This window comes from Ipomoea triloba, chromosome 7, assembly GCF_003576645.1.
Source record: "Ipomoea triloba cultivar NCNSP0323 chromosome 7, ASM357664v1".
NCBI lineage: Eukaryota > Viridiplantae > Streptophyta > Magnoliopsida > Solanales > Convolvulaceae > Ipomoea > Ipomoea triloba.
In genome coordinates, this window is record NC_044922.1 from 3,391,222 (window position 1) to 3,408,612 (window position 17,391).

Genomic DNA, 17,391 nt, shown 5'->3' on the forward strand with positions numbered 1-17,391 from the left:
AATAAATGGAAACCAATAAGAAAAGTATAGGAAATTGGATTATGGTCAAACCAAAGTAGGTAATGGCAAGTTCGTAATAAATCGCAAAAACGGGGGCAATTGGGTGGGTGGGGACAGAAAAACTCGAGGCGAGATCCGAAACCCGGGTTAAATCTGAACTAACCACGGTAAAGCTTGGCCGACTGCGCGACTCTATCCATATTTCTCCTTTTTCCCGGTTGAAACGACGTCGCTAGCCCTCCAGCGTGCACAGCGCGTCGTACTTTTCACTTCCGTATTTGTACCCTCGTCTGGGCAGAATCGTCATTTCGCCCCCTTACTTTCGCTGCGCTTCTCTCTTCCCTCACCCCCCACACTCTCTCTCTCTAGAAAAAACTATTTCCTTCTCATCCCTTCCCTCGTTCTGATCTCTTCCGCTCACTTTCTCTTTATTTTCCTTCCGTTGAAACCCCTCCGTCTCTCTCTCTCTCTCTCTGTAACCTCCACCGCTTTCTATCGGTGCTTGACGTTAGCAGCGTTTTCCGGTAGCAGTCTCGCCGGAGTTCTTACGTGTGTAATCATATTCCTTATCCTCCAATCTGCTCTGCGTGTTTTTGCTTTCTGTTTTCTGCTGAGTTTTTAGTTCTGTAGCGCTTTTACGTAACTAAAAACGATAGATAATCTGATTACGGTTAACAACGATGTTCATGAGATTGTAGTTTCCTGTTTATTTTGCTTGTTTGTAGTTCTGCTGCTTCGGAATGATGTGATTGAATTAGTGTTTTTATGCATTGCTGAGCCGCGGTTTGAGTTTGATCTTTTTTTTTTTTTAGATTAAGGTTTTATTTTGTTAAAATTATTGAAGGTTAACAGACAATTAGTCCCATGATTTCTTTGTAATGCGGGTCTATATAAATTTAAATATATACGCACTTGTTTATTTATTTGTGTAACTTTCAAGCTTGTTAGCTTTTAAGCATTTTTAAAGTGGTATTTTAGTGGCAATAACTTGTAATTTACAGTTTAATTCAATCGACTGGGACCTGAGTGTAATCACGGGTAACTTGTCTGAGGTTATTATTATTTTTTTTTTTTTAAATTACTCTTTTCACCTGTTTTGTACATTTTTCTTGGACGTCTTAATTTTTTCTGGTCTGGAAATTTGCAATATATCATTTTGGAATCTTTGAAATTTCAAAGAATAAAGTAAAGAATGCTTCTGCTTTTTTTATTTTTATTTGTATATTGTTTTTAAAAAAATTTAACTGATGAATTTGATGTCAAAATAATACTTCATAATACTTGAAGTGAATTTGATTGACTGCAGGCCCAAATATGAATCTGTTTGATGAAATGTTATTTTGTTTTTAGGGTGAACTATGACTATTTAGCTTTTCATTGAGGCTGGATAATTTATTTATTTTTGGGTGGTGATAATTATATGATTTGTTTCTGCAAATGATTATTTTGAATGCTAGTGAAACCAGTATGAGTTTTTTCCAAAACAGATGTCTTGGATTCTCTTTACCTGCCTACTTCTTATAGGGTATCACAATCTTTTGTTGGAAGTGAAATGGCCAATATTACACTCCTGCTTTGGCTGGCTAACATTTTTTTATTTTTTATTTCATATTAGTGAGATTTTTTCTTACATAATCCTTGTCGGGCTAGTTATAGCACTTATTTTATGCATTGATCAGCTGAAAAGGGTTTTAATGCAAGCAATTGTGCACATCCCTCACTGAATTTTTTTTAGGTGCTGATAACTATATGATTTGTTTCTGCAATATGATTATTTTGAATGCTAGTGAAACCAGTGTGAGCTTTTTTCCAAAACAGATGTCTTGGATTCTCTTTACCTGGCTAGTTATTATATGTTGTCACGTTCTTTTTGTTGGAAGTGAACCAATATTACACCCCGGCATTGGCTGGCTAACATGCTTTTTCGTGTTAGTGAGATTTTTTATAAAAATTTTTATCATAATCTTTGCCTGGCTAATTATTGCATTTATTTTATGTGTTGATATGTTACCGAAACGATTTTAATACAAGTAATTGTGCACCATCCTCGCCGATAAATTTTTTTTTTAGGTGCTTATCATTATATGATTTGTTTGTGCAATATGATTATTTTGAATGCTAGTGAAACCAGTGCGTTTGCTTGTTTGTTTTGTTTTGTTTTTGTTTTCCCAAAACAGATGTCTTGGATTCTCTTTACCTGGCTAGTTATTATACGTTGTCACGTTCTTTTTGTTGGAAGTGAAATGGCCAATATTACGCCCTGGCTTTGGCTGGCTAACATTTTATTTCCGTGTTAGTGAGATTTTCTCTCATCATATTCCTTGCCTGGCTAGTTATAGCATTTCTTTTATGCATTGACTTGCTGAAAACAATATAAATGCAAGTAAATTGTGCACCATTGTCGCTGATAATTATTTTTAGGTGCTGATAATTATATGATTTGTTTGTGCAATATGATTATTTTGAATGCTCTTAGTGAACCCCAGTGTGAGTTTTTTTTTCTTTCAAAACAGATGTCTTGGGTTCTCTTTACCTGGCTAGTTATTATATGTTGTCACGTTCTTTTTGTTGGAAAGAAGTAAAATGGCCAATATAACATCCTGGCTTTGGCTGGCTAGCATGTTTTCTAGCTTTGGCAGGCTAGCATGTTTTCCGGCTTTGGCAGGCTAAAATGTTTTCTTCGTGTTGTTGAGATATTTTCTTATCATAATCCTTGCCTGTCTAATTATAGCATTTATTTTATGCATTGATTCGGTGAAAAGGGGTCTTTAATGCAAGTAATTGTGCACCATCCTCACTTTTGAGCAATACAATGCCTAATGTAGTGCTCATTCTTTGCATTGATTATCATAATATTGTTCTTTTCAGTTCCTTTTTCCCCTTTTGAACAGAAAATAGTGCCCCCAGTCTACACTACCCATCCCTGGTCAGGCATTACATTTTATTGTTTTTTCCTCTTGTTTGTGCTGCCTTAACCGTACTTTGGTTCAAGGTATTTTTTTTCATTGCCCTCTTTTCACTTGATTAGCAGATGATGCTTTGAGATTACAAATGTAGATACTAGATACAGTAAAATATAGTTATGGTGTTGCATAGGTAATTGTTCTGATTTCTCGGCAAGAATAATTTGTTGCTATATTTATGGTTGAAGTTTAATCATTTCTTTATTTACATACTTAAAAATCGCCATTCCCAACTTTAGCCATTCCAAATCCCGTTTTAAGGGAGTGAAATAGTTTATATACTTCACATATATAGAACTCTGGGAAGATTACTTTCTGTAAGTTTTACATTTTTGGTAAGATTTAAGTTTGATCTAAGTGATGCTTGTGTGTGTGATTTTTTCTGTAATGTTGGCAACAATGCAATTGAAGGTTTTTTTTTTTAATGATTTATTTTTATACCCTGTAGGTTGGTGGGCATGTTAATATCATAACAAGCGGGACTTACAATTCAACCACAGTTTTCTATAAGTTATAAGCATCTGTATTGATTAAATACAGGAAGTTTATTTACAAGAGATGGCGTCAATATCTTCTGCAAACCTTTTGGACATGGCTTCTGAAGAGATTTTAGATATTCTGCAAACTCCTAGAGTTCTTCCTCGGCTGATGACTGTTCCTGGAATCATCTCTGATGGAAGCAATGATGGTGATTCAGATGGTACCTCATCCATTTGTCGAGATCGTAAAATTGTTGTTTCTAATATGCTTCCTTTGCATGCTCAAAGGGATAAAGGAACTTCAAAATGGTGCTTTAGTTTGGACAAGGACTCACTTCTTTTACAATTGAAGGATGGGTTTTCTCCTGAAACCGAGGTCATCTATGTGGGTTGCCTCAAGGCTGATATAGAACCCAGCGAGCAAGAGGAAGTTGCACAGAGACTGCTGGACGACTTCAAGTGTGTGCCTACTTTTCTACCCCCAGATGTCCAGAAAAAATTTTATTATGGTTTCTGTAAGCAATATCTGTGGCCTCTTTTCCACTACATGCTACCAATGTGCCCAGACCACGGGGATAGATATGATCGTCAACTGTGGCAGGCTTATGTATCTGCTAACAAATTATTTGCTGACAAGGTAATGGAAGTGGTGAATCCTGAGGATGACTACATCTGGGTTCATGATTATCACCTCATGGTTCTCCCAACTTTTCTGAGGAAGCGATACCACCGTGTCAAACTTGGGTTCTTTCTCCATAGCCCATTTCCTTCTTCGGAAATATACCGGACTTTGCCAGTCCGGGATGAAATTCTAAAAGGATTGCTGAACTGTGATCTGATTGGATTTCATACTTTTGATTATGCACGCCATTTTCTGTCATGCTGCAGTAGGATGTTAGGCCTGGACTATGAATCTAAACGTGGTCATATTGGACTTGATTACTTTGGCCGTACCGTTTATATAAAAATTTTGCCTGTAGGTATTCATATGGGCAGACTGGAATCTGTGTTGAATCAGCCCTCTACATTTGATAAGGTCAAAGAAATTCAAGAACAATTTAAGGGGAAAAAGGTTATTCTTGGTGTTGATGATATGGACATATTTAAAGGTATCAGTCTGAAATTGCTAGCTTTTGAACAGCTATTGCAACAGCATCAGGACTTGCAAGGGAAGCTTGTTCTTGTCCAAATAGTGAATCCTGCTCGGAGCTCTGGGAAAGATGTTCAGGAAGCAAAAAGGGAAACATATTCAACTGCTAAAAGAATCAATGAACTTTATGGTCACCCTAGCTATGAGCCTGTGATTTTGATTGATCATCCTGCTGCTCGCTATGAGAAGACTGCTTATTATGCTGTGGCAGAATGTTGCATAGTCAATGCAGTCAGGGATGGGATGAATTTGGTACCTTATAAGTACATCGTCTGTAGGCAGGGCTCTCCTGGTATGGATGAGGCAATGGGTATAAAGGCTGGTTCTCCTCGAACTAGCATGCTTGTTGTCTCTGAGTTCATTGGTTGTTCACCATCTCTGAGTGGAGCAATTAGAGTGAATCCATGGGACATTGAAGCTGTAGCTGAGGCTCTAAATGTGGCCATTACCATGTCTGATTCTGAAAAGCAATTGAGACATGAAAAACACTACCGCTATGTTAGCTCTCATGATGTTGCTTATTGGGCTCGCAGCTTTATGCAGGATTTGGAGAGAGCATGCAAGGATCATTATAGTAAGCGATGCTGGGGCATTGGGTTGGGCCTCGGTTTCAGAGTTATTTCACTTTCTCCAAGTTTTAGAAAGTTATCCAATGATCACATTGTGTCATCATACAAAAGGACAAATAGAAGGGCAATATTCTTGGACTATGATGGTACGATTGTACCTCAATCATCTATAGTTAAATCTCCTAGTGCTGAAGTCATTCATTTCTTGAATGCTCTCTCCAATGATCCCAAGAATACAGTCTTTATTGTTAGCGGCCGAGGTAGAAGTTCCTTGTGTGAATGGCTTGAACCATGCGAGAGGCTTGGGCTGGCTGCTGAACATGGTTATTTCATAAGGTATGGAGTAACTCATTTTCCATGTTTATGTTATTGTTTGACACTTGTCTACTGTAAGGTGAGATTTTCAATTTCAGTTCTGTTCTATTTTACTTTCTGTTGTCAATGTCTTTGTAAACCAATAAATCTGTTGTTCTTTTTTGGGGGCAGATGGAATAAAAGCTCAGATTGGGAATGCATGACTGCTGATACTGAGTGGAAACAAATTGTTGAACCTGTAATGAAACAATACACTGATGCAACTGATGGCTCCTCAATAGAAACTAAAGAGAGTGCCTTGGTTTGGCACCACCAGGATGCAGACCCTGACTTTGGCTCCTGCCAGGCAAAGGAATTGCTTGATCACTTGGAAAATGTTCTTGCAAATGAACCAGCAGTTGTGAAGAGAGGCCAGCAAATTGTTGAAGTCAAGCCACAAGTATGATCTTGTTTTCCCTTCCGTTTATTATCTGTTTTGAATGTTGTGTATTGGCTCCAGAAATGTTTTTTTTCTTCTTCTTCTTTCTTTTTTTAAGTGGTCCACATTGATATGCAGGGAGTGACCAAAGGGTTGGCTGCAGAGAAGGTTCTTTTAATGATGGTTAATGGGGGGAGGCCACCAGATTTTGTGATGTGTATTGGAGATGATAGATCAGATGAAGACATGTTTGAGGGCATTATAAAAATGGTTTCTGGCTTGTCCATTTCTACAGCCCCAGAAATGTTTGCATGCACCGTTGGTCGAAAACCGAGCAGAGCAAGATATTACCTTGATGATACTGCTGATGTTGTGAGGTTGCTTCAAGGCCTAGCCACTGCATCAAATCCAAAGCCAAGACAGATTGCCGAATTCCAAGTTGCTTTCGACACAGTAATATGACAGAGCGCAAATAGGGTTTTGTGCCACCTGTACATTGTTCTGCATTCAGTGTTCTCTCCCTTCTGATCAATGAGGTATAAGTTCCATAATCAATTTAACATGAATTTGGTAAACAGCTTGACTCAAGCATATACTCTGCTTTCCAAGCCATGCTGTTGGTGGGTTACAATTAGGTCTGTTCAAAAGCCATTTGCCCATTTTACTTAAAATTTTTAAATTTTTTTATTTTTGATTTTCCTTTTTTTGGGGGGTACAGTTTTTCGCAGCCATTCCAAACAGCTGCGTTGAATGATCAAGAAGCGCCATTGGCTTGTATAGGTACTATTAACTTTCTAAGTATAATGTAAGTTTGGTTTTTCACCTTGCGGGACTTATTTATTCTAACTTTAGAGCAGCAGGCTAATTTAGCCATAGATTATTTTCAGTAAAAGAGTGATGCAATGAAAGGGGTTTGGTCAATAGTTATAGTACAGATCTTGAGTCCAAAATTGTGTGGTGGACATGGCAGGGTGTGGGGCTGGCATTTTAAGTGTGAGATTCTGCTAAATGAGTACTCTAGCTTCAAAGCTTTAAAGTGCTTCAATATTTGCAATTTTTGTATACCCATGTGAATATTGATGGAGTTTGGAGTTTAATTATGTTACGCTAACATTGTACTAAACCTTGTGAATGCCACAAAGCAGCTTCGGATTTTTCTTTTAGATAAGAAAAATTTGTAGTCACTACTTGACTTGCAAACCGCATAGGATAGGTGGATATGTAAATTGTATTAGGATGATTTTGTGCAATAGGTTTAATTAGATTTGTTACATTTAAGTACAAGATTTATATCTGATTTGCTTGGTCATTCATTTTGGGATTAGTTACAGTTTTCTTGTCACAAAACTGGTGAATGCAGAGGGTGTAAGATTTCTTGTCACAGTAGCGTTATTTTGGGGATGTGTTGATCATGATGCGCATTCATATAGTAAAGTTGGTGAATCTAATTTCTATTCTTTGATTAAGAGTTTTCTATAGGTACTCCCGAAAAGTAATTATAAGCTCAGTCATTTTAGTAAATAAAAATATGCATTTCCAGAATTAGACGATTTAGTGCCTCTATGCATGGGCTGAATCGGCGGTGTTTGGTGCCTATTCTAGTATGTTGTTATATCGGGGATCATGGTTCAAAAGTGACATCGTTTTTTGCCGTCACATCTTTACAGAACCCTGTAAATGAAATTACAGTTAATCTCAAATGCTACTGCCTCACATCTAGTTTTATATTATCAAATGAAATTGTAATTATATCAAAATGACACTCTAGTTATGTTAAAAGAAAACTGTAATGTATATAAAATGAAACAGTTTCAGTGTATATTGTCCAATGAAACTGTAGTCATATAAAAAAAATTGTAGATGTGTTAAAAAGAAACTGCAGTGTATAAAATGAAACTGAAAAACAGTTTTATATATTTGAATGTATATTGTCCCATTAAATTGTAGTTATATCGAAATACTATTGTAGTTGTGTTGTAATGAAACTATTGTGTATATAAATGAAATTGAATAACAGTTTCACATATTTGAGTGTATATATAATCTAATGAAATTGTAGTTATATTGAAAAAAACTGTAATGTTAAAAGGAAATAGTAATGTATATAAAAAGAAATTAAATATGTTATACAAACAAAATTATTTTTTATGGAAGGTTGGAAGGACACGGAGCGAGTGTCATTTATGTCGTTTCTTTTCTTTAATCAAAATGGCGTCATTTTAACCGTGGTCCACGGTAAAATTTGCGTATTCTAGTCGTCTAATGGTGAGCATAAAATGTCAACCGAGTAACTAATGGCTGATAAATAGATTTGCAATCTGATTATCGTTAATTTAAATAAAATAAAATGAAAAGAAAAGAAAGAATTGATTAGTTGTACTTCTATGGTTGATGAATTTAATAAGCATTTAAATGTAAGAATGTGCTCAATGATCGATTATCAATAAGTTATGAAATTTAGAAAATATTGATTACTTGGCATAGGTAGGTGATAGGTGGTAGGTTTTCTTAGGTGAGATGATTTTAGCACTAACCTTCTAATCAGACTAATTGATCAATAAATATATTCAAATGCTTCATTTTTATTTAGGAAGGGTCAAATATGTCTTCAAATTTTACTGAAAAATCAATTAGACTTTTAAAATTTTTTAAGTTGTAATTTAATCTAACAACATCTCATTTTAGTACAATGATGAAGTCAAAAAACTAATTACTATGATAGCATATCATAGGTCATTAGAATTCTGGTCAAAATTTCAACAACTTTCGACTAACTCCGGCAACAAATTAATCGGCGGCTATAGAATGCTGGTTGATTTGATTAACGAAGCAACCACCGTTGTTGCCTTCTCATTGGCCTTCTCCACCTTCTCCATTAATTCAAAATCGATTCTCATTGGCCTTCTCCACCTCCATTAATTCAAAATCGACCAATAGTCAGCAGTCGATATGTTACTAGAAATATCATAATTTGAAAATCAAAGAATAAAGAATTAAAAAAAAAAGAAAGAAAGAAAGAAAGAAAGAGTAAAACTAAAGAATTAAAGTAAACATAATCTTAATTTGCTTGGCAATTGACATTAATCACATTATAGGGTGCCAATAAAAGAAACGGAAACACAAGCATCCGATGATAGAAACTCAAAGGAAGCAAAGCAAGTCAAATTAGTAGTACTTACATAGTTATATACATATTACTTGCCACAAAAGGCAAAACCCCTCGCCCTAAGGGCCCACATCCTGGCCCAACACATTACATACATATTGATTATCTTAATTCATATTCCAAGTTTTCCAACTATAATATGGAGCAATAGACTACTTATAGCAAGTTGTATTAATGGAAACCATAGATTACTTCACTCTTCTCTTAGCTACTAAGCCCAGGCTGCTCTTTGGAAACTCAGCGCTTGAAGTTGCTGTTGCCAGCTCCACAAAGCCACAGAGATTAGCGTGTATCATACCATCTATCTTCCCATTGCTTCCAGTCTCGTTTTTGTCCTCAAAATCTGATTCCGACTTGTTCGATAAGAGCAAGCCTTCGTCAAAATGAATCAAATCCTTCAATTCGTTGGCCACTGCATCTGGTTTTGCTGATTTGCTAGTATTCGTGTCATCCAACTCCAACAAAGGCACGTCTTTCACTTCTACTATTCTAGGATACTTATTCGTGGGTTCACTGCTATCCAGGTCGTCTAAATCTAACAAAGATACCTGTTTTTCAAGAGGTTTCTGGGGTTCTACTATTCTAGGAAAAAACATCGAAGTAAATATTAGAGAGAGATGAGAGAAAGTAAGATATGTTATCTGCTTTAGTAGTGAATAAGATGATGAGTTAACAACTGCGTTTCTGAGCTCGAAGCAGAGCATCAGAACTGGTCTCCCCAGACTCATTTGGCAACGCTTCCATGTCCTGTTGTACCAACGATGTCTGCCGCCTCCCTGTCTACAAGTTCCAGTTAGATTAAAGGGGAGTAATTTTGCTGCATCTATACAATTTGCAGATTACGAAGGAGACTTACATGCGGAATGACATATGGACGAAGCACAAATCCAATAATCAAGCCAATTACGCACGAAATCACCACTCCAAGAAACCAAGCAGTGGTTGATCCTAAAGCTGAGGGAAATTCAAGTAACATGTTATTACTTCAATACGAGACACTTTAGAGTAAGACCAAACACATACACATACACACAAATTAAAAAAAAAATTCATATGAAATTGACGTATCTATAGAGACCTACCATGAACTACCTAACTACCAAACCTAAAGTCAAAATATGAATTGATAAGAAAAGGACCTTTGCATGTAAGAAAAGGACATTTGCATGTAAGAAATGGACTAAATGCTTCCAACACCAAAACATACAAAAGCAGACCATTTTTATAAGATAACTAAATTGTATAATTCAATGGGTAGTTAAATATTCTGATAAAATTAATTTTTACAAATTTCCAAGGTATACCAGATTGAGAATCACTAGAGCAGTCCTCTGGCTTGAGATTAATTTGGCGGACTAAACTATTTCCAATGTCAGAGACGATTAAAGCACATCTTTGAGGAATGAAGACTAGCTCATAATCATTTGAGAAGGTAGCATCTTTGCCAGAGCCATCTTTCTTGCCGGCTTTGTTTGAAAACCCTCCAGCTATAGTAGTCACACCTGCATTAAACATGATGATCAAGATACATATACTAAATTGCAAAGAAGGTCATCAATAGTGAATGTCCGAATTTTACATAGAAAAGCAAAAGAGAAAGTTCCATAGACTACAAGCAACTAATGAAGTTGACAAGCTTAACTTCCTGCATCAAGGGTTTGAAGTTCATTGACAGCAAAGGTGAAAGAGACCCTAGCTACTTTTTTTGGTAGTTTTCCAGAGTAACAAAAACATTGATTAGTCAACCCACTTCTCATTAAAGATAATAATTCACCAACTTTGGTCCTAAACAACATTCTTCCCTGAGCCATTGTGAAGCATCTTTATTCTACTTTTGGGTACTAGTTTCCCAGAAGATTTAAGCAGATCACTTAAATATAAGGCTGACCAATGTCTCAGCATTGCACCATGTAAACCTTCACCTCATCTTCCTCCACTCACATGCATGTCCCAAGTTGTATCTCAAAGATTCAATCATTTTCCATGGAAATACTTGCCCTCAAGGCGAAATTCCCACACTCTCAGGCCCCCACACCCTGGCCGGACAGGATAGTGAAGGGGTAAATCACAATAACTCGGCCCATTAGGTGATAGGACCAGTGTAGAGCCCACCACATTGGGTGTAACGCCCTAGGCTCACTATTGTGTCCTTGCTCACAATCTAAGCCTAGGAAATATCTGAGCTGCCGTCATTTTCCATGGATATACTTGCCCTCAAGGCGAAATTCCCACACTCTCAGACCCCCACACCCTGACCGGACAGGATAGTGAAGGGTTAAATCACAATGACTCGGCCCATTAGGTGACAGACTGACAGGACCAGTGTAGAGGCCACCACATTGAGTGTAACACCCACACTGCGGCTACCAGGCTCAATTTTGTGTCCTTGCTCACAATCCAAGCCTAGGAAATAACTGAGCTGCGAAGCTGCCAGTGTGGGCATTTTCCATGGAAATACTGATAATATCATGCATGCAGCATTAGTGATATAAAAACTGTCTACAACAATACTATAAGGGCCTCTCATATGACTTGCCTGATTTGCTAATTTTTCTAACTGCATAGTTCTTAACATCAGCAACATATAAATTGCCTCTGGCATCAACCGCAAAGCTTTTCAGCTTATCAAACATCGCAGAGCTCAGATCGCCGTCGGAGTATCCGGCCGTTCCATTTCCGGCTAAACGCCGGAGCGAGACCTCTAAAACACTCAAATGTCAGACAATCAAACATCACACAAACCACTTCCACTCCAAATCCACCGCAAATTCCATATCACAAAACACAATCAATGAAATACCTCCAGACTCGGGGATCGATAGAGCGTATACGGTACTATCGGTGGAGTCCAAGAGGAAGAGATCGGACAATCCAGGTTGCGGGAGGACGGAGTGAGGGTGGATATTGAGCTTGTTGCCGTCAAATACTGTGGTGACTGAGTAGCCATCCTCGTAGACAAGGTCAGCGAAAGCTGCGAAATTATGTAGCGGTTTGGAGTAAATGAATGAATGGAAGTTGCAGTAATTGATGATTTGACGGCGGAGAGAAAAATGGTTTACCTGGAGTCGGAGTTAGGTTGCAGATGAGGAAGACGACTGAGAGAGCGAGTGCAGAAATTACTGTAGCCATGGGAGTGAAATCAGTGCTGTAGAAATTCCAGGGTTCTTACTTACGCAGTGAAAAAGGTAAGCGAGCCCCTAGCAATTAGCATCACTTGATACTTCTCCAGCAAGGCTATTCTTATTCCTCAGATACTTTTTCATTTTTAAAAGTGAATTTTACTTTAACGTTATTAAATGAGCAAATACCAATTTTGGTGCACGATTATTAGCAAGATGATAATTTTGATGTATATGTTTAATTTCTATCACTTTTAGTTTCACAACTATTATTTTAGTGCTAAAATTCATCGTGTCGGTCACCCATCAGTTTAAAACGTACAAAAATATAAAATTGTTAAGGTTATTTTCATCATTTTCAACTTAATATCCCAATTTGAGTATAAATAAATGGATTATGTCGTAAGATTGATCAAAATTCACAGTTTTTCTCCTCATTTTACTTTAATTTGAGGAGGAGAATTGTAAATTGTGATCTATCTTAGGGCTTAAATTTATTTATTAATGCTCAAATTGGGATATTGTGTTGAAAAAGACGAAAATACCTTCACAAATTTTAGATTTTGACACGTTTTAAACGGATAGATGACCGGTGTGATAAATTTTGACACTAAAACAGTAATCATGGAACAAAAATTAGTACTAAAATAATAGTCGTAAGACCGAAATTAGTATAAATTAAACATGTGGACTAAAATTGTCATTTTGCTAATAGTCGTGAACCAAAATTGGTATTTACTTTTATTAAATTTATAATTTCTTCATTATTTTATCTACACCCATACAACACTTTCTCATGTTAATGACGAAAATTTAAATGACCAAAGGCCATGTTAATGACGATTTTGTGTATTGAGAAGGATATGCTAGAGAATGTTAATCTTGATGCAATTATCGATGATTTTGCATAGCACATAGAATTTTTTTGTCATGATTACTTTTGTATTTAAAAAATGTTGAAAATTTTCTAATGTTATTTGATATTATTATTTTTTAGTATTATTACATTTAAATTTTAATTTTTTTATATAAGGGACTCATTTATTTAATTTTGCCCAAGGTCTTTAAAATGTTTGAACCAGCCTGTCTCCTTATGAATTTGAAGGCAAGTTCATATGACCCCAGACATAGTTTAACAAAAGCGGAAATATTGAGTTAAAAAAAAAAAGGAGAACATTAAATAATGTCCATTTTCCTCAATTTTGATGAATTCATTTTCAATTGGCTCCATTGACTACAGTACAATATGTTTTCTTCAAATTTGAGGAAAAAAATCCACAAGAAAAATAAAAGGCGTTGTGCACAATGTCGCATAACACTGGATATTTTCCTTGAGGCAAAAACTTGTGTGAGACCGTCTCACCATGAGTCGGGTCGAGTCGGGCCGGGACAAGATGCAAATGTAACACTTATATGCACAAATGTCATACTTATATGCTCAAATGTAATACTAATCAGGAATAAAATTTTTGTTACTTATTAGGGTAAATGTAATACTTTTAAAGGAAAATATAATGCTTTTACATTTCAATTTAAAAGTATTACATTTTTCCTCAAAAGTATTATATTTGCCCTTATAAGTGGGAGGCACTTGTCAACATTACTTATTATGAAAAATGTATTACTTTTTCTCTTATAAGTAACAAAAATTGTATTTTTGATTAGTGTTATATTTGAGCATATAAGTGTGAGATTTGCACATATAAGTATGACATTTGCATGGTATTTGACCCGACCCGACCCGTCTCACGAATAAGGATCCGTGAGACGGTCTCACACAAGTGTGACCCTTTCCTTAATTATTACTCCGTATTTTATATCGAGTTAATCCAATTTTTGGTTGTAGATATATCATATATAGGTGTTATTCAACTTTTAATCTTTTTTTTTTTTTTCTAAAACATCCCATGTTGATCATAACATTGTCGTGACATGACCATTTTTAGCCACCGTCAACAAACATATTTAAATAACGTTAAATATAATGACATTTCGATATTTTTATACAAAGTGAGTTGACCTGCTATATTTTTAAATCTATAATTCACGGCTAGAGTCCTCTTCAAATGAAATCCGTGCCTCCTCAGCAATGCCTCAACAACTTAAGCCTCTGCAGCAGTGAAATGACACATATAAATGCACATATATTTAACCAGTGTTGTAAAAGTATTGTCGAGACGCGGACCGACCGCTTAGTATATCACTATAATCGGTGGTCTAGGTGGCCGACTACACCAACTAGTTAGCTAATTAGGTATTTTTTTTTTTGGGTTTTTTTCTTTCTTTTTCCAAATAGGTTATTTCCCTTAAAAACGATGTTGTTTTGAACAAAATAACCTTAAATTGTTCAAACCGTAGATGTTTTTATGTTAATATTTTATATTTTAGTATTAACTATTAAATAATTTATAATTATCAAGTGTTTAAAAAATATTAAAACATTTTGTTTAAAAATTGTCTAAGGAGCGCTTAACGACTTTTTTTCAACGATGTATTTAACGCAATTTAAATATGTTTGTTGACGGAGTACTAAAAATGATAATATCACAATAATATTTGGACTAATATGAAACGTTCTAAAAAATTTAAAAATCAAATGTCACGTATAAATCCATGACAAAAAAAATGAAATTAACTCTTTCATATCTATACTGAACTGCTATTGCTTTATTATTGCTATTTTTTGTTTAAGGTAATAGATTTGATATTTTTCAGTAATCTATACTATATATAAAAACAATATCCTCCTCTAAAATTTTCCCGCCCAAACGTAAGGGCATTTTAGTAATATCAAATATTTGGATAAAAATATTATTTAAATTAGTATTTAAAAATTTAAAATAATTAATTATACTTTCCTTTTAAAAACCTAAAAAAATTATAATTACCACATTTTACACCAATACAATGGAAAGAAATTATAATTGATTATACTTTCCTTTTGAAAATTTATTTGTAAGTAATTTATATTGAAACAGGAATACACACGAATCACAAAGAGTTCTTCGCAGTACGCACGAGACAATTTGAGTGCATTTCCTGTTAGTGAGAAAATATCATGGGCAATCCTAGAGTTTTCTTTGATATCACCATCGGCAGCCAGCCAGCCAGCCGGCTGTGTAATGATGGAGTTGTTTGCGGATATACGAGACCGTGTTGTGATGGAGTTCTTCATCTGCACGACGATGACAGAATGGCTGGACGGCAAGCATGTGGTGTTAGGCCAGGTGGTTGAAGGTTTGGACGTGGTGAAGAAGGTTGGATCCGGCTCCGGGAGGTGCTCAAAGCTGGTGGTGATCCTGGATTGTAACTCTCTTAAATCTGATTATTAACCCTTAATCCTTTGATTATTTGTTGGCTGAATCATGCTGTCTAAAATTAAAAACATTTTTGTCTTCCCTTCTGATTTGAATGTACTGTGTGTGGTTGAAAGTACTGTATGTGTACAGGTAATTTGAACACAATGCATGACAAACTAAATGTAGAGTTGATCAGTTGAGTATAATAATAATAATAATAATAATAATAATAATAATAGTCATAAGTACACACACACACATATATATATATATAATTAGTATAATTGTCAAATAAGTATATATACAAATATTATTACGTATAATTCTTGATTTGGGCTTTTTTTCCCTTTTATTATTATATTAATTAAAGAATTAAGAAATTAATTGCATAGACATTAGTATAATTAATTAATCATTATTATGGTAGCTAAATTAATATTTATACAAATATTAGTATACATATATTATATATAATTTCCAAGAATAGTGTACTATAACGGCCATTTTCCTCCTGTTATTATGATGGTAATGCTAATTAAAGAATTAATTGCATAAATATTAGTATAATTATCTAATAATTATTATGGTAATAAAGCTAATAATTATACACGTATTAGTATAGAGATATTATGTATAGTTCCTGATAATAGTACAATTTTTCTTTCTTTTATTATTATGCTATTTAAGGTATTAAGGAACTAAGGAATTAGGGCAAATTATATGGTGGACCATGGTCCACAATGCATTGTGGACCATAGTCATGGCTGATATTTCAGTTGTGTTGAACGGATACTGCAGTTGTGTTGAAAAGATACTGCAGTTGTATTAAAAGGAAACTACAGTTACGCGGAACAAAGGTCGTTCATCCGTTCAACACAACTGCAGTATCCATTCAACACAACCGCAGTATCTGTTCAACACAACTGCAATATCAGTTCAACACAATTACATTTACAGACAGATGAAGTGACCTCTGTTTCGCGCAACTGCAGTTTCCTTTCAACACAACTACAGTATCCGTTCAACACAACTGCAGTATTAGTTCAACATAATTGTAGTACCCATGGTCCACAATGCATTGTGGACCATGGTCCACGGTATAAGGACTGAGGAATTAGCTGCACAGATATTAGTATAATTGGCTAATAATTATTATTGTAATTAAGTTAATAATTATACAAATATTAGTATACAACTATTACGTATAATTCTAAGGAATAGTGTACTAAAATATTATTAAATCGGTTTTCTCCTTTTGTTACATAATTACATAAATGTTAATATAAATGTCTAATAATTGTTATGATAATTAAATTGATAATTATACATATATTAGTATACAGATATTAGGTATAATTCTCAATAATAGTATACTATAATTTTATTAGATTATTTTTTCTCCTTTTATTATTATGATAATTAAGGAATTAATTACATAGATATTATAATTAACTAACTGTTTTATGGTAGTTAAGCTAATAATTATACAGATCTTAGTATACAGATATTACGTATAACTGCCGAGAATAGTGTATTATAATATTATTAGGCCGTTTTCCTCCTTCTATTATAATTCTAATTAAGAAATTAATTATATAAATATTAGTATAATTACCTAATAATTATTATGGTAATTAAGCGAATAATTATATATATATATTAGGTATAATTCTCGATAATAGTATGCTATAATATTATTAGACCATTTTTCTCTTTTTATTATTATGTTAATTAAGTAATTAAGGAATTAATTGCATAGATATTAGTATAATTAACTAATAATTACTATGGTAGTTAATCTAATAATTATACAGATTTTATGTATAATTCCTAAGAATAGTGTACTATAATATTATTATTAGGCCATTTTACGTCCTTTATTAATATGTTGTGGCACATGGAAAGATGCATTT

The 17,391-nt window shown here is 34.7% G+C and overlaps 2 protein-coding genes across 6 annotated transcripts; one reads left to right on the forward strand and one right to left on the reverse strand.

The window, feature by feature from the left end:
• Window positions 1–314: 314 nt before the first annotated feature.
• On the forward strand, window positions 315–7,172 carry LOC116025537 (probable alpha,alpha-trehalose-phosphate synthase [UDP-forming] 9). Of its 3 annotated transcripts, none has more exons than XR_004099694.1 (5): window positions 315–549; window positions 3,412–5,497; window positions 5,648–5,915; window positions 6,033–6,529; window positions 6,613–7,172. XR_004099694.1 is itself a non-coding variant. In XM_031266790.1 (4 exons), exons 2-4 carry the CDS (start codon window positions 3,522–3,524, stop codon window positions 6,354–6,356), a joined length of 2,568 nt encoding a protein of 855 aa, XP_031122650.1. In that variant the 5' UTR covers window positions 315–549; window positions 3,412–3,521; the 3' UTR covers window positions 6,357–7,062. The 3 variants fall into 3 exon arrangements, 1 of the variants encoding a protein (XP_031122650.1); XR_004099695.1 differs by having other exon boundaries at window positions 6,033–6,430; XM_031266790.1 differs by having other exon boundaries at window positions 6,033–7,062.
• Window positions 7,173–8,956: 1,784 nt separating this feature from the next.
• LOC116025538 lies at window positions 8,957–12,298 on the reverse strand. 3 transcript variants are annotated; one of them, XM_031266791.1, is made up of 6 exons: window positions 12,120–12,297; window positions 11,861–12,031; window positions 11,597–11,761; window positions 10,365–10,562; window positions 9,917–10,014; window positions 8,957–9,836 (listed from the first exon to the last, which is right to left on the reverse strand). In XM_031266791.1, exons 1-6 carry the CDS (start codon window positions 12,187–12,189, stop codon window positions 9,249–9,251), a joined length of 1,290 nt encoding a protein of 429 aa, XP_031122651.1. In that variant the 5' UTR covers window positions 12,190–12,297; the 3' UTR covers window positions 8,957–9,248. The 3 variants fall into 3 exon arrangements, with proteins under 3 accessions (XP_031122651.1, XP_031122652.1, XP_031122653.1); XM_031266793.1 differs by having other exon boundaries at window positions 9,597–9,840; window positions 12,120–12,298; XM_031266792.1 differs by lacking the exon at window positions 11,597–11,761 and having other exon boundaries at window positions 12,120–12,298.
• Between the last annotated feature and the right edge of the window lie 5,093 nt (window positions 12,299–17,391).

Excerpts from the sequence above, each read along its gene's own strand:
- LOC116025537 (XM_031266790.1), top strand. The coding sequence starts at position 3,522 with ATGGCGTCAATATCTTCTGCAAACCTTTTGGACATGGCTTCTGAAGAG. Across the intron at positions 5,498-5,647 it reads GAACATGGTTATTTCATAAG|ATGGAATAAAAGCTCAGATT; the intron begins GTATGGAGTAAC and ends TTTTGGGGGCAG. Across the intron at positions 5,916-6,032 it reads TTGTTGAAGTCAAGCCACAA|GGAGTGACCAAAGGGTTGGC; the intron begins GTATGATCTTGT and ends ATTGATATGCAG.
- LOC116025538 (XM_031266791.1), bottom strand. The coding sequence starts at position 12,189 with ATGGCTACAGTAATTTCTGCACTCGCTCTCTCAGTCGTCTTCCTCATC. Across the intron at positions 11,762-11,860 it reads ATCGATCCCCGAGTCTGGAG|AGGTCTCGCTCCGGCGTTTA; the intron begins GTATTTCATTGA and ends TGAGTGTTTTAG. Across the intron at positions 9,837-9,916 it reads GTCCATATGTCATTCCGCAT|GGAGGCGGCAGACATCGTTG; the intron begins GTAAGTCTCCTT and ends ACTTGTAGACAG.